The sequence below is a fragment of the Drosophila melanogaster genome, chromosome 3R, assembly GCF_000001215.4.
Source record: "Drosophila melanogaster chromosome 3R".
Classification (NCBI taxonomy): Eukaryota; Metazoa; Arthropoda; class Insecta; order Diptera; family Drosophilidae; genus Drosophila; species Drosophila melanogaster.
The window spans coordinates 22,639,426-22,665,804 of NT_033777.3; the positions used below are offsets into that span (position 1 = coordinate 22,639,426).

Sequence of the window (26,379 nt, forward strand, 5' to 3'; positions counted from 1 at the left end):
ACTTTGACACACCATATTTTTAGTAATTACTGTTAAAGTTTTGCAGAATGTCAACAATTTTTAACAAGCAGTTCTAGAGAAAATTTGATTTGTTCAAATATTGAAGGCATTGACCATTGATAGAAAAACGATATTTACAAATTTGAATTAGATAAAAACAGGGCTGCCAGACTCATTGAAATTTATGAAGCAATCGTTGCCACACTGGGCTGACCTTCGTTGCATAGCAACGAACTTTTGTCACATCCCACTGCCGTCAGTTACTTTTCGATTTAAATAAAAGCTCCGAACGCTCGTCCTTTAAAGTCCTTCCGGTGAGCTTACATCTGCGTAGCGTGTTATTTGTGTTTGGCCCACGCCGTTTCAGTTACATTGGGACTTTCAAACGCATTGGTTGAACGCGCGCACCCAGAACCGCTGTTGAATTAGTTTTTGAACCCGAAAACAGCAGTTAAATTGCTCGAGTGAAATGTAAAATGTTATTGGTAAACGGATCGAAGTGTTCGAAGTTCTAACGCTGAAATGTTTAAGGATTATCCGTAGCAAGACCTGCAGAAGTGACCCCAGTCAGCCAGTGTTGAACCAATTGAAATGTTGGCAAGGACATTACGGACAAAGAATAGAAAGCCAATAGAAAGCAATGGGGGTGGGATGTTGCGGAAACGGAAGTGCCAAATTGAAATGCCATTTAAGCCAGGCGAGCGATTTGCCCGTCTTCGTTTACGGCTCATCCGGATTCGTCTGCGTCTGGTCAGGGCACTCAGATTTCTTGCGGGGAATGGATTCGAGAGCGCGGCAAGTGCGATCCCCAGACGACACTTGGCGTCGCTCTTGACATTGATTATATTCATGAGACCAAGTCATAAATTCCAGCCCGACTGTTTACGAGGATTCTAACACCAATCCGCTGTCCCCGATTCCCGGTCTCTGCCCAAAGATGTGGCCAAGTTGCGACTGGAGTGCCAATAAAATCATTAACTGTTGCAGCGCATTAAATTCATGGCCCAGACGATGCTGCCGCGCTATTCAGGCAGCAAACATTGTCATAAAACCTCGGCCCATTCACGCCATATTTCATTTCATCTCCTCATCTCCATCTACCTCACATCCATCTACCTCACATCCTAATTGCCGAAGGTCCTGAGTCCCGTGGGCGTGTGAAAAACTATTAAAAGGCCGTTGGGCCGTGCATCGTGGGCCCATAATTAATGGCGACAATGACTTGATCGGCCGATAATTAATTTATCGTCATTTATATTGCCAAACTGACTCGACGCGCACATACTATATATGTGCTATATACATGGTTACCAAAACGGTTGGCGATCCCATGGGAGCTCGTAAATTGTCCAGAAGTCTAGTTCCTACTTCACTTTAATTTCTTGGCTAGCGAAAGTTTTCTTTTCAACTAAGCCCAAGTAAGTTTCAGTTGGTTCTATTGTATTATTTTGGCACATGCTTCATTCCTGCTCGCCTCTCACATAGTTTTGGCCACAAATTAGTTTGGCAGTGGATTTTGTTAGCCACTAGGAGATGCCGAGCATTTTGCATTCCCATACCAACCGACTTTTCGCCTGTTTTGTCCAACTATTTTGCTGCTGAAAGTTGGCAGGAAAAGTTTCTCAATTGCGACGAAGAAATCAATTGGAAATGATTGAAACCTAATTTCCCAAATGGACTGAATACATAAATCAATAAATTATGTCCCCTCGAAGATGGGAATCGACGGAAGCACCTCAGTCATTACCGAAAGTTTAATGTATTTAAGGGTTAATAATATCGATCGAACTGATTTTTGATTGATGAATGTCCTGTGAATTTATTAATGTCACCATTGTTTGCTAAGTGTTTTGTTATTTGATTATAATTGGGGCTCATGAAAGCATTTCATTGGATCGTATATTAAAGAATATTATTAATATACAGTAATAAAATGGAAAACTTTGATTGAATTTTTTCCATATATGTACAAAAGTGTCAAAGTTCACTGCTCGCATTCATGTTTGTGTGTGCTCAAATGGTAAATCTGACCAATGTCATCAATATTTCAACAAAAAAGTAAATATTTTCGCTTCACTGAATCGCAGTGAACCGTAAAGAGCAGTAAAACTATGCTGATAGCAAGCTTTGTGTCTATGACATCCAGCTGCACCTGATGAAAATCCGCCATTCTATCCGCTTAGGGATTTAATTCGTAAACGTCTCACTGGAAAATTAATAGGAAAATACGCAATTTTCACTGGAATGCCAACTTTCACCCCTGACATCTTAGAATATACTCTTTTTTTTTTTTGTGGCATTATCATACCCACACTTTTTGTGGGTCCTAAGTCGCCGTCCTTGTCGCGATTTCGGAAATTGTTTTTACCCACATTTCATTTGTTTCCCAAACTTTCTGCATTGCGCGAGCGCCAAAAAAGCAAAAAATTGACACAATTTAAACTTTTCTATAAACAAAAGCAATGCAGGGCAGCCAAACAGAAAAGGTTAGCCAAACGAGCCATTTGTTCGCGCTGCTGTTTACTTCCTTTTTGCCCCAAATTTTTCCCCTTTTTAGCTGTCGTGGTTATTTTTTCGTATACTCCAGTTTATTACAGAACTCACAGAAATTAATGCTGCTGGGGTTTCTGGAGGGGTTTTTTTTTTTTTTTTGGCTTTTGTTCAAATTTGTCAAAAGGAAAAGGCTGACCGAAAACGTTTGCTTCGTCCTTTATTTTTCCGCTTTTGGTTTCTCAATTTCGTTTAAATTGCGCACATTTGAAACAATTTGCCAACAGCAAGCGCCCACACATGCATTTTTTTTTTTTAACAGCAGAATGCATTCTGCGGCTTGGCAGAGATTTATGCAGGCATTTCATAAAGCTGACAACATGGCGTATGATTAATATCGCTGCCTGTTCCCTGAATTGCTATTATGCTGCATTTAATTAAATCTGCAAGCGATGATTAAGTGCTTAATTTTACAGGCAAGAACCAAGTACTTACAAATACTTACCTATACATATATATACATATATATATATATAACATTGCTATTTCTGGGCGCCCGGCTTCTTGACAACTAAGATTAATTGGTATTGCCACTAAAAATATAAACAAGGAGTTCTGATATTATACCAAGTGCCGGACAAGGACGTTGTTGTATATACTATATGTGGCATGCTCTCAATAAATTTAAGCATTTCATGACAATGACGTTGCAGGCGATGCGTTCCGAGAATTCCGACTATACGTGTGCATATTGCATATGGCTGTGTTTGGCCTGGCTGACATTTCTTGGCCTTTTTTGCCCTGGCATATGTGCGAAAATGCCAACGTTCATTGCAATGCAATTAATGAAGATTGCTGCAGCTGACGCGCACTTTGCATGAATACAATGTGATGTATGTAAAAATGCCTTTGGCTTATTTTTGGCAATCTAATTTGCAATTTCAGTTTCATTTAGCAGTCAGACTAAATTCTAGCAAAATGATGTTCAAAGAATTGTGTTCTAAATTGTAGAATATTGCCTATATTTTCGTAACCAACCAATTTTTGGTTAACAACAAAAATGAAAACAATGTAAGCTTCTAAAAATATTATTTATTTAGTCACTATATTTGCTTTTTATTGCTTTTTATTGCTTTTCTCTTAGCATTTCATAACGACCGGCCTTCGTTTTAATTGATACAAACGCTTTATTTACATTCCCTGCTTTTTTTTTTTGCTTGCTCTTCATTTCACTTTCAATTTATATTCATAGGCCAATGCTGGGTTCTTTTATTTATTTCTGGTTTTTATGCAATATGAATTGCGTACGGCAATTAGAATGACATTTTGCTGTGCCTTTGTTTTGTTGCGGTTCGCTTTTAATTACACGCTCTCTCTCTCGTTGATACTTTTAATTAAGGCTGCTAATTAAAGATGACAGCTAAGTGAAAAGGTAGTGAAATTCTCGCAATTTCCGGCTTAGATATTAGCAATTTCAAGCAGCGCGGAATCGAAGGTGGCACATTTCGCTGGACCTTTATCCCCCGCCAAACCATTAGTATGATATCCTTGGGGCTTATCGCAGTTCTTATTACCAATTCGGTTGCTCTGTCTGCTCCACTTTTGTGCTTGATTAATGCCCGGGATGTGCATTGGATTGCGCCCGGGATCTGCGGCGCGGCGGTAAGACAATGGCAGGAAAAGCTGGTAACGTTGCCCATTGATTTGTGCCACCTGGCTGGGGAAATGGCCTCGGTTGCCCAGCGGAGACGCATCGTAAATCATCAATGTGAAACTTGTGCTGGCAGCACTTGCTTTTGCAATCGGCCTTACGCTGAAATCCGAAATTTTCCTACGAATTTTCTACGATTTTTACCCTGGCCCAATCCGGCTACAGTGCCTGTAGCGATTTAATGGCTCTCATTTTTGTTTTGGCAGCACAAAGTTTTCGCTTCGATTCGACGCGATTCGTTATTGGTAACAATTGGAAAGTTGGCTGACTTTATAGGCAAATTTTTCCAATTCAATGCCAAAAGGTGCTCGAGGGCAAATCGTAAAAAGTTTGTTCGGCTTCTTCATCCGCATTTTTATACTTTTACTTCTTCATCATCATCATCAGCAGCAGCAGCAGCATTATTATTATTCTTATTATTCTTATTATTATTATTATTCTGCTGCTTTTCATACACGTACAACAACGGAAACATTCATTCACGCGAACTAATGAAGTGTCAAAAATGGGCGCCCCGAAAAGTGTGCTACGCTTTTTTCGTTTTAAAAATATTTCGCAGTCTTGTGGGGCGGGCGAGCTAGTGTGTGTGTGTTTTGGGGGGGGGGGGTGGTGTGTCCTGTGACCTTGGACTGTAACTATGAGCGAGTGCCGACTAAAATAGCTCTATAATGCCGAGGCGGGCGGTCCGTTCATAAGTGTGTGTGTGTGTGTTTGTCTGCAAATGTTTGCAGTTGAAGGCAAAACGCGAGCAAACAAAAAGCGATTCTAATATGGATGGTACTTAAGTTCCGTCCATTTGTATCCCATATATGTGTATAAATAAACAAACCAAACTAACGTAACCCAATCGCCGTTGTGCCAGCAAATCAATTTGTTTTGATCTCGCTTGGCTGCAGCTAAATTACAATTACACTCGGCTGCCTTATTTTTAGTTGCACTACCAAATGGCAGGAAAGTTGAACTTAACTGCAGAGTCCTTGTGGCTCAAATTGAACGTAATTGTCTTTCGCTTGCCAATATACCCAGCTCTCTGGTTTCCTTTGATGTCCTCAGCTCGAATAAGTTTCATTCGCCTTGCTTTATTTGGGTTTGCGGTTGATTTGTATATCTATTTGGATATACGAACTTGTTTTTTTTTTGGCTGTGCAGAGAGAGAAATAGTTGTGTATCTAAAAAAAATTAAATAAATATATAAAATTTAGTTGTTATATATATATATTTTATAGTCAAAAAAGGCAAAAAACACTAGGTACCCAAGAAATAAGTTCTTTTCCAGACTTGTATCTTTCTAGACACTCTTTTTTTTTGAGTGCACACGTAGTGTCCTGGCATCGATTTGGTTGAGTAAGCGGCGGTGGATTGGCTCGTAGGGAAATTACATTTGTAGATCGTTTAGGCTCGACACAACCGCCCTTCCCACGCATCGCAGACTTCGCACATGGCCCTGTCAATATTTGGCTAACTTGAACACCAAACCGCTGGGCGTTTTGGGAATCCCCCTGCCAGAAGGAAGACAAAAATCTGTACGTCTGTCATTTTTTTTGTTGGGGGGGGATGCTGGTACTTACGGCTTTAATGTGGCCCAAAAACCGATGCTTGCTCGGGATTTGTTTACTGAAGCGCGAATCTGTTTTATTTTTTGCTGTCGTGGGACTTGTTTTTTTTTTGTTTTTTTTTGCCCCTGCCCCATCCGTTTTATCTATCTCACGTGTTCGTAGGATATTTGCCTTTGAGGGGATTTCCCAATCATTTTTTTTTTTTTGCCTTTCTACCCAGGAAAAGGACTAGTTGCCGTGCTGCGTTCGCCAATTTGCGTTTGTGCAAAAGCTCAAGCCGACAATGCCAATCATCACGCATACGCCGTGTGGCCATTTCATACCGCTCCCAGAATAACGAGCTATTGCCGCCCAGTTGATCCGTGGCCATATTGTTATTCGGTATTTAGCATAAATGCCCATTTGGTTGATTTTCACTCGGGGTGTGTAAATTTAATTACAAAATGCAATTTATTTCGGGTAGCCCAGTCAAGTCGACTGCCAATCAGTTTTTTTTATTGAAAATTGCACTACTTCAAAACGGGCAGAGTGCTTAAACACGCACAGTATCTTGCTTGCTATCTAATTTAACAATTATGCTAACGCAGGCCAAAATGGAAATTTCGTGTTTGTGTTTGCCTTTGCCAATTCTCTATTGGCAGTGAAGCGCCTCGCTTGAAGGGCTAAACTAAAGCATTAATTGTGTTTATCTCAAATTCCATTTGCAAATTGCCTTTTGCGGCTGTTTCAATTAGTCTGTCAATTAACACTTTTGACAGAGGGCCCAAAACGATAAGCATCCCCACAGCAGGATTAGCAGTTTAACCCGAAATTAGCTGGTGTTCATCAATCGTCTAATGACTTCACAGACCAAGCCACAGAGTAATTGGTCACTTTCTGGTGGCTAAGTGCCATGTCCTTTAACCCACCCACCTTCGCAACTGAGGTCAAATGGTTGGCTCACTTCGCTGCCTTCGTTTTGCCGCGGGGCAGACATCATTTCCCGGAGGATTTCGGGGGCTAATTATATTTGCTCCCGGAGCCTGGTCACACATTACGGCAGCTCCTCTAAAATTTCTCTAAAATAAACTGGCAAAGAGCATTTGCGAACAAAGGAGCAGAGAGCAACGCGGCGTATACGCAATGTGTTATGGCAATTCATTTGTTGATTAGCCGCGGCAAATTGTGAGTAAAAATGGTACGAAACAAGGAAAATATGGCCCGGGGCCAGTGGCCGGAATAATAAAGCCACAAGTAATAATAAACAACCATGCGGCTGTTCGTGTCCTGGCTTGTTGTCTCGATGTTTCTGTATCCACGGCCTGTTTCGTGCTTCGCTTCTGCTTTCAGTCTGAAATTTCAATTTAAAAGCATGTAATTTTTCAAGGATCCCCCCTTCCACTTCTCCCTTTCCCTTCTCCCTTTCAGGCCATAGAAATGGTGGTCTGATGGCCTGGTTGTCACCGCGTTTCACCGTCATCGTCATCATCATCGCTGCGCATATGTGTTTGCTGCTGGCCTTCTCAAAGCATACCCATTTCATTCACTCATCCATATTGAATAGACAGTAGAAGTTGGCCTAAGTGAATTTTTTACAAGCTCGTCAGCCGTCTTAAATGTTCGAAGTTCGAACAACCATACGTAATGCAACTTGAAACTTGAAAGAAATATGTTAATCGAATTGCAAAGAAATGAAATTCAAAGTAGGGCACTTATGTCGCTCGTTTCGAAGAGATAAATGTTCATAGTTGACATTTTCTGTGACATTTAGCTTTTCACTTAAATAGGCCAGAAGTTACACTTGTTTATGGCCAATATTGAAAATTAAAGCCGTTTGATGTAGAAATTATTTGGAATACGTTTAATATAGAAGCAGTCTGCAGATTTAAAGTTCAATGAAATTGAAAATTAATAAAAACTGTGCTCATAATTCCTAAGTAAAGCACCCTACGGATTGTTAATTGCGAATGTAAACTATGCACTTAGCTGGTTTTTACTGTCCAGCTTTAGCCTGTTTTTTTTTTTTTTTTTTTTTTTTTTTTTGGTTATTGTTGCTCATCGTTGGTTGGCTTCTTTGTTGGCTTGTTTGTTTTTCGCCAGCTGCATGCAGCCAGCCATGAAATCTGTGCAACCTTTGCCCCACCATCCAACATCCACAACACCATGCCCCATACTCCATTGCCCCACTGTAGCTAGGCAGCTTTGCCGGCGGACTGAATGTCCTGGAGCCGAAAGCCATTTGGCCAGAGACAAAACTACACGGCCAGTCAATGGCGGCATACAGTTTCAGGCAACGAAAACAAAACTTGGCAACTTGAAGCATAAATGTCGGCCGAATGCCAAGTCGAGACGAGAAAGGCAGAGACACAGAAGTGGCCAAAACGCACGGGCGTATAAATACACTTCAAGGCTGGCGTTTTCATGGCTGGACGCCCCAATGAAAATAACGTGCGCACAACACTCATACGCCCTGTTGTCTAATATGTGTCTAATTCGCACCCGTTTGCGCTGCTTTCATTTAGTTTTTTTTTTTCGCCCTGTTTCGCCCCACATTTAAATGGATGTAAATTTTTGGGTGAACAGGAACCTGAAGCAGACTCACACCAGAAATACCAATCCTCTTGGCCTTGTTAACATGTCGCATTTTATACGCATTATTAACGCTCATCGCTCCGCCTTGCCGTGCTTTGTTTTAACGGTCTTTGTTGGCCCGGCTATTTACACTGGAAAATAGTACTTAAGTGCTAATATCGTAGGCCATGTTGGGACACAGATATGGCCATACATTCTTGCCCAGCCAACTGAGTGCCGAGTGGCAGCTGACTTGACATGGCCAGACAATGGGCGACGAACAAGCAGTGAATTGGATTTTGGGGCGTGGCAGGTCAAGTGGTAAAGCTCGGAAAGCTGGGAAAGCTGGGAAAGACATACTATGTCAGTATCTGAAAATATATACACGCTGCCTGGGGGGGCAGTCTGCAAAAAAAACAATGGGCTTCTTGGGTCATTTTTTGGCTTGCCAGGTATCGACAGTGTTTGTCTTGGATTTCGGTAAAGTTCGATGGAAAAAGGCAGACAAAGTCCTGCCATTGAAGCCTCTCATGTTTCTCCGTTGTCTACGAGAACAGGACTAAAGCCTTGCCACAAGTCAATGGATGCGAAAGCAAATTAGCCACAAATTGGTTGATGAAAAGGTTTTCTACTAAAGGAAGTTTCTAAAAAATATTATTGCGTTTAATAAAAGAAAATTAACAAAGTTCTATGATAAAATAGTTATGTTAGTTGCGTCTGATTGAAAGGATGTTTGTCCTTTCAATTTACATCTTATTACACATAAAGCGAGAACATTTGCAAGTCAAGTCAGCTTATAACTAAAACCATTTTGGTTGTTCCAGACAAATTAGGGTGCGAATTACACAAACGCCTATCCAATTCCAATGTCCTGGCTGGCACACACACACTCACACAAAGCTGAATCCTGCTGACAATTAGTCCTCTAAATTAGTCGGGCGGGCCTCTCGATCCTGAATACCCGTGGTGTTGTTGTCCTGTAAAGCAGACCTGGAATTGATTGTACTTTTCACTGCCACCACTCTCTCTTCTGGAAAATCCTTAGCGAGATTTGGGCGGAGTTTGGAGCTTAGCAGGTGATGCCTGTAGGTGTGGCAGAAGGAATCGCAATTCGCTAGCTGAACAGCTCGTTAGCTTAAGGAGCCTTTGGTATTTGCCTTCGTGGTCAGCGAGTGAACAATGAAAGACACAAAGCCAAGTAATTAAGACAGTGACAAACACTCAGTGAAACCACTTAAGTGTGAGCGAAAGGGACAGCACACGCAGCAGACAGAGAGAGGCAGACAGCTCAAAAGGGCAAAGGTCAGGGAGCCACTTGGTTCGTGTTTATGCGCCTTTTATGCTGCAACTTCATTAAATTTTACTTTTATGAGCGCAAACAAATCGTTAAAAACAACTCAAAAGCTTTTGCACAATGGAGGACACAACCCCCCCCCCCCCCCCAGCCGCCCAGTCGAACAAGCCGCCTTTATACGCCTCGACCCACCTCCCCTCCCCCCTTTCCGCCACGCAACGAGCAGACAACTGGGCCAGGAAATGTAGCCGGACAACGGTTCTTTTAATTACTTTCTGCATAAATTTGCACTCATTTCCGGCCCTCGTTCTCTGGAGATGTCTGATCCAGCTGGACACTAAATGGAAAACAAATTGGGCAGCCACACCCGCGGGCAAAATGTTAGTGGTAGTAGAAAAAGAATATCAAGCAGCTAATAAAAAAGCTATCTAAAATAAAGATATCTACTTTAGATACTTGCAATCTTTAAGATGCTTTTGAGCAAGCAAATGGAATTTCTAAATAGATGGGTATATGTGTACTACAAAGTATATTAGCTTTACTAATGTTATGTAAATATGCAGTTAATGTTTCTTTAAGTTACTAATATGCCGCTAACAACTGTATATACTTTTGTATATGTTTGTTTGCCAGCTTAGCGCCTTGTTGTGCCGAATAAAAAAATTATGCCAAAGGCGAAGTGCGCAGCTCGGCTTCGTTCGCGAAATGGTGGCCCATAAAGGGAGTTGGTAGTGGCATTCGCTTTATGCCGGGCACTTGATGGCAGATCCCGGCTCTTAATGCTCCCGCAGCACAACTCTCCTTATCCAGCCATCAACGCACATGTGCGAATGTCCTTTGGGTGTCCTGCGACAAGCTGGTGTGCTGTGCTGCTACAGGTTCACCTCCATTCCTAGTCGCAATCCTCCGCCTCTTTGGTGTTCGCTGGCAAATTGTTATTTAATTATGGCATCCTTGCCATCCGATGTTGAGACGCAACCGGTCACGTTCCGGCGTTCCGGTAATGGCGAATAAATCAACAGCGGAAGCGTTGCAAGTGACGTGCCACCGATGTGGTTGTGGTTGGCCCAGCTCCACCTGTCCGGGATGTGTCGTTTATCGTCCTGTGCACCATACACCAACAGCAGCAGCACCAGGAGGAGCAGCGAAATCAGCAGGACTTGAAGCGCGAAATGATTGACTTTAAAGTCAAATTGCGCAATCTAAGCCAGAGGCAGCCGCCTCGTTCGTGTCGGAAATGACTTGCAACAGTGGCAGAGACACGTGCTGTTAGCTTCCAGGAATGAGGACGAAGGATTCAGGATTCTCGATCCCTCTCTGGTTCCAATCAGCAACGAAGCTTGCCATGACATTCAATTAACTCGATGCCGTGCGCTGGTACAGAACCAAAAACCCAATGTCTTCTGCATTCAGTGATTTTTCGGAAATTAATCCTTGCGTCGACTGCTGTTGGTGGTCCGAAGTGTATCTTTGGTTTTTTTGGTCTACTGGTTCTGTCGGTGGTTTGGATTACATCAAATACATCAAAGTTTGTGCATTCTAGGAATGTTTTTCAAGGTTTTTACGTGAAAGTTGGCCAAACTTAATTGGCATTTCGTATGCAGTTCTCCTCGACATAAGCATCTCATTAAATTTCATATTAAATCCTAGCATTTGTCTAGCACTTCTTCTTCCACTATTCCCAAACTGCAATCAATTCACTATAACTTAATTTATGGCCCGCATTCAATCGTAGAAGCAATTAAATTCCCGATAGCAACTACGCATTCTCCATATGCTCCATCTATCTCTATCTTCTGAAAATTTCCCAGCTCATCTTTTTGTCTCTAGCTGGCGCGTGACTCTGACATTCCATCTGGATGTGACAGCTTTCGGCTGTGATTATCAAATCAGAATATAATTGCTTGGATGCCCCAACGTCATCACCCTCATCAGAAATGAAGCTACCAGGGCAATTATTTTTAAGCCTTGTAGCTCTCATCGGGCATTCAGTTGGCCAAGTTTCTTCATCCGTTTCTGCTTGTGACCCAAATTCGACATCATAATCATTTATCAGCAGACTAAGTCATGGATAGCTAGCTACCTAGCGTCACCGATTTGGCAGGACTCCTAAATGCCAGCAAGCTAGTAAATAGTTTTCGATTGCCAACGGAGCAAATAAGTCAATATTAAGTTAGCCGATAAGTCGCCCTTTGTGGCATGTCCCTCAAGTTGGCAACGGTTTTTGGCTGCGCAGCAATTCCTTATCCTTTGTCAAGGATGAATGTCGCACACAGGGACAGCTCGACTGTCTACTGCCTTCTGCATGTGAATTTGAGTTTGAGTCCCCGTATCCTGAGAGTGCTGGAAATGTTTTCAAAATCCACTCAAGCTCACTTAGAAGTCACCAGCGACAGCAGGTGGAAAATGGGCAGAGAATGAGGCTGGCGTTCAAGACATTCAACTTAATGCTGTGCGCATTGTCGGTAAATCCGGGGATTGCCTTTCCCCCTTTTGCACACCAATAAACTTGACAGTTAATCCGTAATTGATCTGGAAAAAGGTACGATTATGATAATGAGAAGCTGACAATGAGCGCATGCTGATGGAACTGAAACTCATCGACTGACCCAAAATAAACCCCCGAAAAACCCTCAAAGTTTATGCTCACTTGGCGGTGCGCTTAAACTCCCATACCGAAAGGCACATGAATTTCAATTTTTATTTGACAATCGGGAGGGAGAAAAAAAAAATAAGGAAGAAAACGGGAAACGTGTCAAGACAAATGTCCTTGGGGTCGAGGCTGGGGAAATTCGTTTATGGAAATGCGTAAAACGCACAGAAATTCACAACTTACCTAAGCAACCATAACAGCAGATCATAAATAAAACAATATCATATGAATGCTTACGCGTCGTATGCGTAATGTCGACGAAGTGGATATTCCGCTTTCGGTGGCACGGGGGTTGGTTTGAAAGTGCTGCTGCGACAAGTAAGCAAAATGTTATTTGCTCCTTGGCACGCAATTGTACAGACAACACAAACGAGGCAGCTGGGAACACGTGCAGGTCCTGCCAGGATATGTAAATCGACGCGTGTGTGTGCATAGATATAACCATGTTCCGCATCTAACCAACCCTACGCTTTCTCAGCTCCGAACAACATGGTCATAGTGCAGGTATTATAGTGTAAAAGCCAAAAGTGAGAAAACCAGCAGCCAAAGGACTACGCCACGAGCATACAAATGCCAGCCATGCCGTCGCAACTTGTCATAAGCGGCACCGCCGGCTTACCAGCAAAATAAACAGCGAACACAGGGACACCAGCCAGCAAACTCGAGACGCAGCAGCAGCAAACGCAGCAGGATACCAGCCAGGAGCAGCAGCAGCAGCAGCAGCAGCATCAGCATTCGCACAGCCAACATGGAGCAGGATGCCGCAGCAGGTCCTGCAAAGAAAAGCGGCACCACCCTATCCGTCGACCGGGCCGCCTTCCTTTTGCTGCGCGTCAGGAAAGTGTTCAAGAAGAAGCGACAGCAGCGCAAGGAGCGACAGTAAGTCGAATGTTTGCCATTACTTAACCACCGCGGGCGGTAATGGGGGTTTTAAGGGGGTGCTACAAGGGTGGGGGGAGTGGTAACTAGAGGGGGAAAACTGTTGTCGGGATTTGCCGGATTTCCCTCGCAATGAATTGTGTCTGCCAGCCGAAGGCAAACAGAATTAACAGTCTGTTTGAACGGCGGATTGAAAGCGGATTGGGCCGCAATCAAGAGCGATTTAGTTGCCAATCAATATGCGCGGTCCGAAACTAGATCCAATTTTACTGACCAGAGCTGCAGATGTTTTAATAGTGCATTTTTGAGGGAGATTATATAATATTATATGATAAACTTTCACTATAAACCCATTTTAAGGATTTATTTTATGCACTTCGAATGGAATCTATTGGAATCTGCATTCTACTTTTATAATCAGGAAAACAAACAGAGCTTATTTACAATTTACTTTTAGATTCAAAATAATCTTGAATAAGTAGAAATGGGATATAAAAACATGCATACGGATTTCTTGCTTTTCTTGTTATTTTCTTCAAAGAAAGGAAACCGAAGATTTCCTGAAACTGAAACTAAACAGATGCAATAAAAAAATACGTAAAATTCTTGTGCTTCACTATAAAGGAAATTTCCCTTTACATGCTGTTTAATCCCAGCTATTGCCATTCACATTTGTAAGAATTAAATTTCCTATTAGAACTCAAGTTGTGAAATGTGCCGCCACAAAACCCCATTTTCAGTGCCACAGCAATCTGTGGCAACTTATTTGGGAAATCCTTAAAGACTCTTTACGTTGAGCAAGTGTGTGTACACTACTGCAAATTGCCAAATACCCTGCGGAAATGGCTAGAAAGCAGCTTTCAGTTCTCAGGTACTTGCATTTTGAGTCAACTTTAGTTTTCAGCTTTTGCGGCAAATGCATTTGGTGGCCAGGATGCGGCATTTGAAGGACCCCCCCCACCCCCCCAAAAAAAAAGTAGCTGATAAATATAGCTTGTGGAGTCTCAGAGGCCAAGTGTGTTTTATTTTTTGTTTGTGGGCGTGTAGCTAGGTGCCAATGAGGGCGTGGCACACACAATCCCGATTCCCATGCACGTTCCAATGTCATTGCTCATTTGCTTGCTGCTGAGAGAAGGCAGCAGCTCGTTAGAGATTCGCAGCTATGTTTATCCTCAATTTCGCCTGTTCGCTCCAACACAGTTTATTGCACAAAAAGAAGGAGGAATTTTTCGACTTTTTCTTTTTCTTTTTTGGCCGTGCTGCAGTGCTCCGTAATGAAAATGCTTTTTATATCCTAGCATGCTCAGCTTTTGCTTAAGGAGCGGGCACAGCGCAAGAATGCCAAGCGGCAAACTCAATTAGGCACGAGCAACCCGTTTTCAGCGAATATTCAAGTGAGTTTCCGCTTAAAGTTCACTCACTCACTCACATTTATCCTGAAGTTCGGCACCCTTAACCCCATTTAAATGGGGCGTGGCCGGGTGTCCTTTTGTCCTGAAAAAGGGGGCCGCCTTTCGATGATTTGATTACACGAACAACATTTTCTCTAATTATGCACGCACATGTAAACACAGAAGCAAGTGCAATTACACACACACGCGCCAACACGCACACACACACACACAAATGCTGGATTACAGGGCGCACACAGTGCGTATGCGTAATTTGGCAAAGCCTTTCGGCTTAGTTGGCCTTTTTACACACAAGCGTTGCCCGAAATAAGACTGGAATGTTGTCGTAGCTGATGTTAATGTGCCAGTATGTCGGCTTAAAGAACTTTATTAGTTAGTTACTCGTCGGAGGTGCCAACAGAATACACAAATTTTCGGAAATAAGGATAATTGGTGAATAATCCTTGCCCCCAAAAAAGTAGTATTTCATAACCCTTTGATTTGCCTGACTCATTAAATAGCACACCTCTTTATTATCAGAATGTAAACTTTTATGCAGGCTCCATCTTAAAGCACTTTTCGCAGTAATTTCCACAGCATGTTAACCTTTTTTTTTTGTTAACTGGATACTCATAGTCCTTTACCCTCCACTCCACCATGTGCCGTAATGTACGATTTACGTTTACGAGTATTTCACGTTAATTATGTAGATCCGCTTTGAGTTATGCGAGTGGGCTGCGCTGCCAGGTCGCTCACCCCCAAGAAGCCTCCGCTTCCGACTGCCCCGTTTACCCGTTTACCCGCCTTTCCCCTTTTCCCCGCCCAAGAAAACCTGGCTTTGTTGCGTTTTGAAGCGCCCTGCTGCGACCTGTAACAGCTTGCCTTTAGTGGCTGCTGTGGCATTATCCTGCTCGTATGTGCCCCTTTGTGTCGAGCAATTCAGCGCCACCGAGAGAGCCGCCGGCGAACCTCAAGCCTCTCCAGCTGCACAGCGAAAATAATTCAACGAATTAGGCATTAATTTGGTTTAAGGATATTCGGTTTTCATCTCGAATGGTGCAATAAATGCTAAGAGAGTCAGCTTGCACGGTCATAAAAAACCACTTCTACTACACATAACCATTTCGTATATATTTAAATGGAAAGAATATTTTCTGTTTTCACTTAAATAGATTTTATACAATTTTAAAGATTATTTTAACAAAAACATATACTTTTAAACTATCAATATTATTTAAAAATATTTTTTTAATCTACAAGGTTCTTATAGTTTTGCAACTTTCTCTCTTGAATGAACTTCATTCTTAGATTAATTACATATCTTTCTCTGTTATTTCTAGCTTGTAAAATTGATTGATTTTCCAAACTATTTCTCTCTGTGTGCCGTAAAAACAAAAGAACGTCCTCACAACTTTAACTTATTTCGCCAGCGTATTATGTAATTTTCGCCTTTATTTATGTGTGGACATTGTGCCATGCGAGTATATGTTGCTCTTTTGGCAGCTTTAACTAAGTGTTACGCCAGTTTTCTCAAGTTGTCCGCCGTTGTTTCGTCGCACACTCCTTTGGTTGCAAGGACGCAGATAAATTGCTTACATGATTCCCTGCCTTTTGCTGCAACTCGGCTGTCGCTGCCATCTGTGATATGGAAAAGGACTAAGTGCGGGTGCAAGTTTTTTTTTTTTGCAATAGCGAAGCAATTGAAAGTGTGTTGTCCCTAGCTGGCATCTTGTAAATGCCTCTGGGTGGGAAAAAACTTTGCTGATTTCTGTTCGTTTGACAGACCCTCCTGCCATCCTGCCGTCCAGCCATCCTGCCATCCTGCCATCCTTCTATCCCCGACTATCATCATCAAAATTGCAGGAGGGAAGTTGTTGTTGGTAAGAATGGCAGATATTCGGGCGCCTTGGCCAAATGTCAAAGTCAGAAATAAATCAAATAAAAAGTTTTCCATTTTTTGCTAGCATACATAGATCTCGTGCTGTTATTTTTTTATTGCATGCACATACACATGTACGTGTGTGTATAGTTCGAGTGGTAAGTGGGTGGTTGGGTGGTTGGGTGTTTGGGTGGTGGAGCTGTTCCATCCGATTGACAATTGCCGGCGAAGGGCCTGGACAGACGCATCTGTTGTAGGCGTCAAGTTGGGAATCGAGTTCGAGTGCCAGGAATTCAATCAAACATCAGGCTGCAGAAATGGCGGGGGTATCATCGTTTCAACGTTTCGTCATGGAAAATTCGTGCAAGCGAGAAACTCACAGTTGTCGCAGGCAGCCGAATGATATCAGAATGGATTTTATACGGAGGTCTTATGTACAGTGGAGGTGTTGAAAGTAATTTCCACACAACAATCAAATGTAATTCACATGCGAGGGGCGCACAAAAAAAAAAAATGCGCAAAGCGACAGCTGACAATGACACTCTTTCAACGCAACCCGTGTTGCAAGTAATAAACAAATTAAATTCTTGACACAGCGGTGTGCCACAGAAAACTGGTTGAATCAAATGTTAAGTGGGCAGACACAAATTTCTTCTTTTTTTTCTTAAAACAATGCATAATTTATATTCAGAAAGGAACTAGAGTCATCTTATGATGCAGTAATTAAGTTATGATGCAATATACATATAAGTAAGCAAGCGTTGGAAGATTTAAATACCATTTGAATGGTGCCCTTTTTTCGCTCAGTGTACGCGGGAGTACATATGGACGGAAAAGGAAAGAATGCCTCATGCAAATGAAACGGAAATGGCATGGAGCTGTGCAATGAGAACGGGATATAATTGCATTTGCCTGCTGACACTACCGACTCGTCGCACTTAATAAATAATAGCATTAACTTATTATTGTCACTTTCTTTGGCTCTTTCGCACCCTTTGCTCAGCCTCTCACCACCTTTCAAACCCCGCCTTCTCTTTCATTTCAGAGCCCAGCAAAGTGCCGCCGCAGCGGCGAGTGGTGCCGGCGGTGCGGGTGGTGCCGGTGGTGGTGGCGGTGGCTCCGGGTCACAATCGCGACCAGGCAGCCGGAAGCTGCCGCCGCCATTGTTACGGTCGCGCACACTGCCCGCCATCATTGTGCCAGGACTTCCGGTCGTCTCGCTGCACACGGATAAGCAAACATTTCAGCTGGGTGCGTACTATACGTTTTTATTTCGAAGTGGGTTAATTTATAAAAAATAAAGCTTATTCTTTGCACTTTTCACACTGCAATTAATCAAAAATTCCATACGATAAGTTAATGTTGCATAAATAATAGTGACATAAGGTTGTTCAATACTTGCGGAATAATTTATTTATTTTTTATTGAATACAATGCACACAAGTTGGCCATTTACATGCAGTCTTAAAATTGTTTAAACAACAATAGTTAAATTGAAAGCTGAACAATGCTAGATTATTTTATATAATTCACTTCAGCACAAAGTATAAATCGGCTTAATTAAGATCGATTTTCGAGATTTCGAATTAGGTCAAGGGCTTGCACATAATTTTCAGCTGATTTGAGAGCAGCTTTTAAAGGCATGTAGGTATGCTATAAAATGCCAGCTCTCGAAACCCTACACTTTCTGGTCATTGAATGCATGAGTGCATTTTCATGGCAACATGACCATGGCCAGATTCGATTAACTAATTGAGAAGAGTGAAGCCAATTTAAATACAATTTCCGCGCTGTAAAGTGTGCTACAGAAAATGCATACATACACAAACGACAAAAGCTGATCTAGACAGAAGAATTTTAATATATATCTTATTTCAGAAATAAATACGATTAACTCAAAAGTCAAAGAAGTAGAGATTTTAATTTGAGTTCTTTCCAGAAATTGTATTTTCCGGAAGACCTTAAATCCAACTGGTTGAGTGCAAAATAAAGCAGGATATTAGTGAAAACGTTTTGAAACGTTTTTATCTGGCATTGGCAAAGTGCCACACTTGGCACGTTGCACCAATAGAATAAGTAATTAAAAACATTTGACAGGTTATCAGCACAAGTTGATATTTGTGCATATATAGATGTAATATCCACATATTTACCCTGATTTATTTTTATCCGATTTTCCAATTTCAATTCAGACGAACGTTTGTTGGGCAGCAAAAGCCGCAGTGGCAGCGCCAGTGGCCATCGATGGTCGCTGCTCACACGTGCCACCAACAGCAGCAGCATGTGCAGCAACAACAACCCGGCCAGCAGTAGCAGCAGCAGCAGCAACAACAATAACAATTTACACATGGCCAACAACAATAACACACTGATGGTGAAATCATTGAATTTGCCCAAAGACGATAGCAATTTGGTCTATCGCCGCAAATCCTCGGGCAGCACGCCCCACCAACATCAGAATGCGCACCATCATCATCAACAGCATCATCACCTGCAGCAGCAGCAGCAACAGCAGCAGCAGCATCAGCAGCAGCAACTGCAACAGCAGCAGATGCTGCAGCATCTGGGGGACAGCTCGCTGTTTCAGCTGTCCGACGATTTCGAGTGCCACGCGGATGGTTCCCTGCTCCTCAGGTGGGTAAAGTGGAGTAGCAACTGAATTAACGCTTAATTAGAAAATCCGAAATGGGAATTTAACTAACATCAGACGGACAAAGTAAATAAATTAGTAAGCTGAGTACTTAACTAATAGGATTTGCTGTAGTAACTTTATAATATTATAATCATTGCAACCAAGTCAGTCAAACCAAAGCATTCTTAACTAACATAATATGCATAATATTTTCATATTTCCTATATATTCCATTATATTTCATACCAATATTACCTTACAGAATTCCAGCTCCTCATGTGGTCGCCGCACGAGCCTATCGACTGGCAGCTCGAAAGCGAGCTGCCGCCTCCTCGGAGGCCTCCACACCGATGACCCGTGAGCACACGCTCCACGAGATGCCGCTGGCGGAGTCGGCCTGCTCCGGATCTGCCACTGGTTCGGGCACGACCTTCACGCGTCTGGCCAAATTGCTGCATCAATCAAGCACGCTGGCGGGCAGGTCCAATCTGCAGCCACCGCCCATGGCTGACAATGCGGTCCAGAGCCTGGGCAGAGGATTGGGCCTGGGACTGGGCGAGGAGGCGCCACGTCGTCTGTCCTGGGAGAGGTGCGTATACGTAATTTACGGTATTTACACCCGACCACGACAACGCTGTCAACTTTCACCTTGACTCCACCCTGACTCCTGATGGCGAACTGGTGCAATTAGCTAATTTCATTTACGCCCTCAAGCTGGAAAGCTGATCTCGGTCGTGTGTCTCTGGCTGCGCCACCTAATGGACGGCCACATGAGGTTGGTTAGCTGCTCGGTTAGTTGGTTTAGAGAAACGAACGGATGGACAGACGGACGGACGGATGGATGGATGGTTGGATGGATGGTTGGATGGATGGTTGGATGGACTTGATGATAGGACAGCAGGCTGCTCTGCGTTCGAGTGCCGCATTTGTCTTTATTCGTTACGCCTTACGGGTTGGACTAATGGAGACACATGCAGACGCAAGATTAACACGCCCGGAGCAGCTACATCCTCCGCTCGATACTTTCCTCTCCGAAGGATGTTGGCTTAATTAACGTCACTCGCTCCGCACGATAAGTTGCACAAATCAAACCACAGCTGGCCGACTTGCAGGTGGCATTAGATGGACTTAATCGTGCTTTGCAATGTGAAGTTTACATCACACTCGAAAGGAATCATTCAATTAGGAAATAATTCGAAACAATCCTCTTAAGTTGAAATCTATGGGAGATAAGATGATTAATTCTGCTGCTATATAATCCTACTTAATTATGTGCAAATTTAGATATTTAATATTTTCATATTTTATTGTCTAGGTACATTACAAATTAAGAGCTCAATTTTACAACGGCAACAATTAAATATATTAAATTAAAGCGAAATATTTTAGTGAGCATGTATCGCTATTAATTATAAAATATATACGCCTTTGCGTATGAACCGCGAACAATACGCGGAGCCAATCGAATCACACTTGTTAAATTGTGGTTTAATTTGTGTTTTGTTAAGCCACATTGAATTATTGAGTGGGGGGGGGGGGGGGTTGGCGCTACATGTTAGATGGGTTTGCCCAATTTCGACGCGCATGCTGTTTCGAAATTCACAAGCTTCAACGGATTTGTGGGCGCATCAAAACTAGTCCTGATTAATTATGCAAGCACATTTATCGATGTGCAGCAGCAGCCAAAGGATATACGAACCGAACCAATACCACATTTCCCTGATGGAATTAAGCAATTTACGAGCGGAAAGGACTACGCCTTGAACTCTGCAGTCCGCACTCAACAATGGACCACTTGGCGTTGGCCATGGCCAAGAGTGCAAAATCATTTTGGCAAACAAGCCGCAGGAGGTACAAAAGGACCTTTTCCCCCCGCCCACAACACCGATTGCAACGCTTTCTGTCTGCCACTACCCCCCTCCCCTCACCGCCTCTCGTCTGACAGCAGGACACACAGGATATATGTACTCGAATATAGTGAGTCTACTAGTGGCGCTACCACGTCACTAGCCATGGCACTGTTTTATGCGTTTAAACTTTGATATTTAAAAATGCAAAAACCGAGAAACCGAAACAAAAGGAGTTTGGTTCGTTTTCTTTTTTTTTTTTTTTGGTTGCCATCGTTGTTGTTGTTGTTAGATGGCTAAATTTAGAGGCAACGAGCTTGTTCGCAAGTTAAACATCGCAAATGGCAAGAGTAGCGGACAGCAATGCGCATAATAATAACTGCAAAGCTCCAAGTTGGCCAAGTTAAAGTGGGCAATGGGCGGAGGATTCGAGTTAGGGTCTTAGTTGGGGTTTTTTTCCAGCCCGCACTGGCTTAATTGTGAATGCATTATTCATGAGCCAACAGCCAAAGACAAAGATGGAGGCGGTCCACCGAACCGTCAGCGTTTTAAGAAACCGAAGGAGTCAAAAGCTGGTAGTCGACTTAAGGATATCTGCTATATAAAATTCTAAAGAAATTCTCTAATTTATGGCTGATTGCTATCAGAAACAATTAGTTTCAACAAAAATTTTATTTATAAATAAATTTTCCGGTTTTTTTTTTGCTTTACACGCGAAAAGGGAAGTGTTGTCACAAAAAAAAAAGACCTTACCGCCAATAAATATGCCTAATTGAAAAACAAACAGAAGCTGCCACTAATTCGATTAATGTAGCTGCCAAAGACAAACAAACGCTGTTCATTTCCAATAATACGTAGTTGATGGGCCTTTGTTAATATATAATTGTTTATACTAAGTTATAAACTGTTATGCCCCCGCATTTTGCAATTCAGAGGTATGCTGCGATGTAAAGGACGCGATGCGGAGCCAATAAAATGGTGTCCTGCCACCGCGCAGCCACTCCAATGTTGGGTATAAAGTTTTGTGCGTCTTGACGCCAGTGCTACTGTGGCAAGAACGACTCGTTGCCACTAAACTAGCTGGGACAACAAGATGCCACTGGAAGTTCGAGTAAACGAACCATAACTGAAATTGCGCATACGTCATGTGCGCCATGCACCCACACAAACAGACTCAAAACACAGACACACACACACACAGCACACCGCACACACACACAGCGATGCGAAAACAAATACAATGACAAAACTCATTAGCTGACTTCCGTGGGCGGTGGCGGTAGGTTATGTAGTGTAAATAAATTGCATGCGGCTTCGCGGAACCGAAAAAAAAAACAAAAAAAAACATAATACAAAAAAAATGTTGAGCTAAAAGCCCCGACAAAGTCGCCGACTTGCTGATGTCAACATCAATTTGTGCGCCACGACCGCCATTCTGTTTCTGATTTATTTTCAGTTTCACTTTGTGTCCTTTGAGCGGGGAACCTCGGTGCGTGCGTGTGTTCATTTGTGTGTGTGTGTGTGATTCGCATAAAAGGTCGGAAAATGCAGGGGGCCAGCCCCAAACCACTGATGATGAACGACAGACAACAACCAAAAATTTGGCAGATGTGACCCTGAATGAGTCGCCGGCTGGCTGAAGTTGGCCAACAGTCATTAGGCCTAATGTGCGACTCATTTGAAAAGGACCAAAAAGGATATCGATCCAGAGTTAACTAACTTCCATATCCCAATGCACTTTTCACTCACATCCAATTACTCGGCAGACGACACTAAGCCATGTCGCAGTCAATTGTTTTTGGGTACTGCCAACCCCCCCACATCTGAGTCAACTGAACTGAACATTTGGAGCATTTGCCACACTAGGTTGTCACTTTCCCCGCCCTTCGAAGGCTTAAAGGAGTTTGCCAAGGACATGACCAGAAAATTTGCACAGCATTTCGCCCCGAAGGAAGCCTCAAAAATATTTAAGCAGTCAAGGGATTGGGTGCGTAAATGTGTCACCTGTTTTCTTAGCACATTTCCTGAGAATCACATCTGATTCAGGCAGTTGGGTGAAAAATGTAAATGAGAAACTCAAATGACAGAAAAATCAGGTGCAGATGTGAGTGGATCACACATGCAGACAACATTCGATTTCAAAAGATCTAAACGGAATATATCATACCAAAAAATGTAATTTTTCCAATTTTATCACAGAAAAAATCAAAAAAGAATAAAAATATTTTATTTGTATGACTTTAAAATACTTATATTGAGTTAAGGATCTTAAGGATCTTTTTATTTTACTATATATCATGAGGGTCGCCCTTGCACCTTATGACTATTTATATACGACCTTGTCAAGTCAAGTGCTCCAATGAATTGTTGATTTTCCAATATGGTATCCCTGGGAAAGGAAAACACTGGCCCAGTTTATTTGGCCCAGCTCTTGACTTATTTGCCACCAGTTGGCAGTTGGCTAAAGTGCTTGTATGCATAAGTTAATAACAATCATTACTATCGACAGCTCCTGGCTGACTGCCTGCCTTATCCAGAGCTTTACTTTGAGGTTTGTTGGCAAACACGCTACGCCGGAGAGCCGAGCACTGGGTACTCTGGGCATATGGTCGCCTGTCATTCCTCATCTGCATCCCAATCCGCCCACGATGAGTTTGACAACTGGCAAGGGCAAGACGACACAGCGGCAAGTCAAGTAGAGCTAACTAGGGTCTACTTTGCCGCCCTGTCGCCTGTCGTGAAATGTGTCTGTGGCTTGGGGGTTCCTTATAGTTCGAACCACTACCCAATCCTCCCAGAAACAACCCCTAACCAATGGATGGATACCGCACTCAAACCCAGCCATCAGACATCCACGACGATGACGAGTACAAGTTTTTGCACCACACTTTATTATGGGATGTGAAGGTACACAGAGAAAAATCGTAGTGATCAAACAAAAGTACAATTTGTAAACTAATTCCTTTTCTAAGTACAACTTTAACAACTTAAGTAAATGATTATTAATGTAAATCATGTAAATGATGAATTTAGCAACCTGCATTAGGTAATTATTTCTCGCAGTGTTTCCAGGAAAGTACCAACTTGATGGCGATAGAGTTGACTTCTTGGGGTTGGGGAAGCACTTCGTTTGTTGCTTAAAAGCGTCGTAATTTGATTGAATTTGCGTTGATTAAGCGTATTTAGCTGTTGGCAAATTATGAATGTGTTTAATTGCAAACTCACTTAATTGTTCCGCGAAAGAGACGAGCATCGGAAAGAGTGACTCTGGGTCTATTATGGTTTCGGATTAACAGAATTAGCGTGTGTACAAATGCATCCGTCTACGAGGCGAAGTCCTCTCTACCCACATACCCCATTCCCATATCTCAATTTGAATTTATGAGGGACGATGAGATTGTCGACAGCCTTTGCGGTTTTAATTGAAAATGTTGCGCATACGACATGTTGTACGGACACACACACACACAACCGAATCTCGCATTAATATATGAGCTTTCATTGGAGGACAAACTGGTTACGAGTAGCTGGCATAGAGAAAGTTCATCTCAAGGCTGGTGCGTGCTTAATGCGGTCGAGTTTGCCAACTTGACTCTGATTATGCAAATGCTGTAAATGAGCAAAAGAGCACAAAGGGGAGGGGGGGGGAGGTTAACTCAATTTGTGTGTGCGGCTTGCAAATGAATTCTGGGCGGTGTAAACACTGCACAATATGATGCAGCAAAAGGAAAACAAAGTTCGCTGGCAAAGTTCAAATTCACGCTGCAGTCAATTCACGAAGTGCCAGCCCATCACCGATTCCCAGGCAGATGGCAAATTAATCCATTACTAGGCCGCCAAGTGGCCCGTAAATTGCAGTTTACTCTGACCCATCAGCCACATCACTCACCTCCATTCGCAGGCCATAAACTTGGCAAGTCATGGGCAAAAGCGTGCCAGTCGCACGCAAAAAAAAAAAACGAAGAAAAGTGCGGGAAAAGCGCAGAAAAGTGTTTGACTTGAATAAAGAAACACGCTCGACCGGCAAAGAACATGCGTCAACTTTGTCAGCATTATCCGCGGCATCGCATTAGCACCAGCTGTCCACTGTAGTGGCTGCACTTGGAAAAAATCGTACAAAACTAAAACTTAAAATCCCTATCCACCTCTGAAAGCAGAAGACATTCGATGGCTGCTGCTTTGATTTTAGAAAGGAAGCCTCTCATTTTGGAAATCGCATGATTTTTTCCAAGTGCACCCTCGCAGCAGTGGCGACACTTGTACCGCTGCCCCGTTGAGCGGCTTTCTCCTCTTGGCCTGGCCATAAAGTACGGTCGCATTATGGCAACTAGGCCGGTCGGCCAGTGACCGCAGCGGCACTTAATGGTCGGCGGGCAGCTCATTAAAATGTCAGACAGCGTAAAGTAATTACGATACTCGGCAAGTTTGCACTTGTTAGAGGATGCCCAGTGCCCTCCACCTTAGGGAATCCCCGCCAGAATCCATTGAGTTGCTCGTCGTGTTTCATGGCTTTGGTTTATGTGTTTTTTTTTCATTCTTTGTTCCTGTTTTATTTCTTTGCAGGCGCAAGGACAGCAGTGCTCTGCAGCGTTCGGCCAGCATTGATTCCTTTGCCGAGATTGTGTTTAGTGAGTCGCCACGCCCCTCGCTGGCTGTCACGGGACCAGGTGCCTGCGCCTCCGCATCCGGCGGCCCTTCGCCATTCAGCAAACGTCCTTCGGCCAGCAGCCTGTACTCCACCTCAACGTCCAGCTCCTTCGCATCGCAGATGCAGGCCCAGCTGAATGTCAATTACGGCGACTCGGCACTGGGATCCGGATCAGCAACGGGTGGACCGGGCTCGGGTCACCACCATGGGGCATCTGGTGGCGGCAACGGGGGCAGCAGTGCCAGCAGCAGTCGGCGCGAAAGCATGCTCAGCCCCTCATCCACGCGCCGCTCCAAGCTGACCAGAATCATAAACGGTGAGTGCGGGGTAAATCGGATGCGGAATCCAAAAATTTATTGCCAGGCGATGCGTGCCCTATGCATGGATAGTACTATCCAAACAAGCTATCTATATACGTTATTAACCATCTAAAAGATAAAATTTCCTTACAGCCTATGCTTTGTAAAATTGTATTCCCACTTTATGGCTATTTATTTGTTTTTAGACAGAACATTACACCAAAACAAGCTAGATAAAACCAAAAATATCGCACTCTCGCATCACTGTTGCGTTGGAAAAGCTCACTTCCTGACCAAAAAGGGGAAATGGAAGTGGACGGAAAGAGCTCGTCGTTCTAGTCATCGGTGGCTTATTTATTTCGCTGCAGCCGGCTGATTGAAATTCAAATGCGCACTTGAGTTTTCCGGATGGAAAACCGGGCAGGCGCGGAATTAAATCGATTGCCACTTGGGCCAAGTGCCTAAAAGATTGAAAATCGCAGAGCGGCGCATAAATCAGAAACATTCAATTTAATGCGCACTAGCGCACTAGAGAATCTGCACAAACTTT

The 26,379-nt window shown here is 43.1% G+C and overlaps 1 protein-coding gene across 2 annotated transcripts in view; it reads left to right on the forward strand.

Moving 5' to 3' along the window:
- The first annotated feature begins 382 nt into the window (after positions 1 to 382).
- wake (wide awake) overlaps positions 383 to 26,379 on the forward strand; it is a 44,020-nt gene continuing 18,023 nt past the window's right edge. For both annotated transcript variants that reach the window (NM_001300541.1, NM_001300540.1), the window contains exons 1-6: positions 383 to 485; positions 12,733 to 13,133; positions 17,449 to 17,654; positions 18,596 to 19,037; positions 19,298 to 19,624; positions 25,446 to 25,846. Coding sequence is in view for 1 of the 2 variants with exons in the window: in NM_001300540.1 (NP_001287469.1) it covers positions 13,003 to 13,133; positions 17,449 to 17,654; positions 18,596 to 19,037; positions 19,298 to 19,624; positions 25,446 to 25,846 (1,507 nt within the window). In the remaining variant the exon portion in view is untranslated. The remainder of the gene's footprint in view (positions 486 to 12,732; positions 13,134 to 17,448; positions 17,655 to 18,595; positions 19,038 to 19,297; positions 19,625 to 25,445; positions 25,847 to 26,379) is intronic.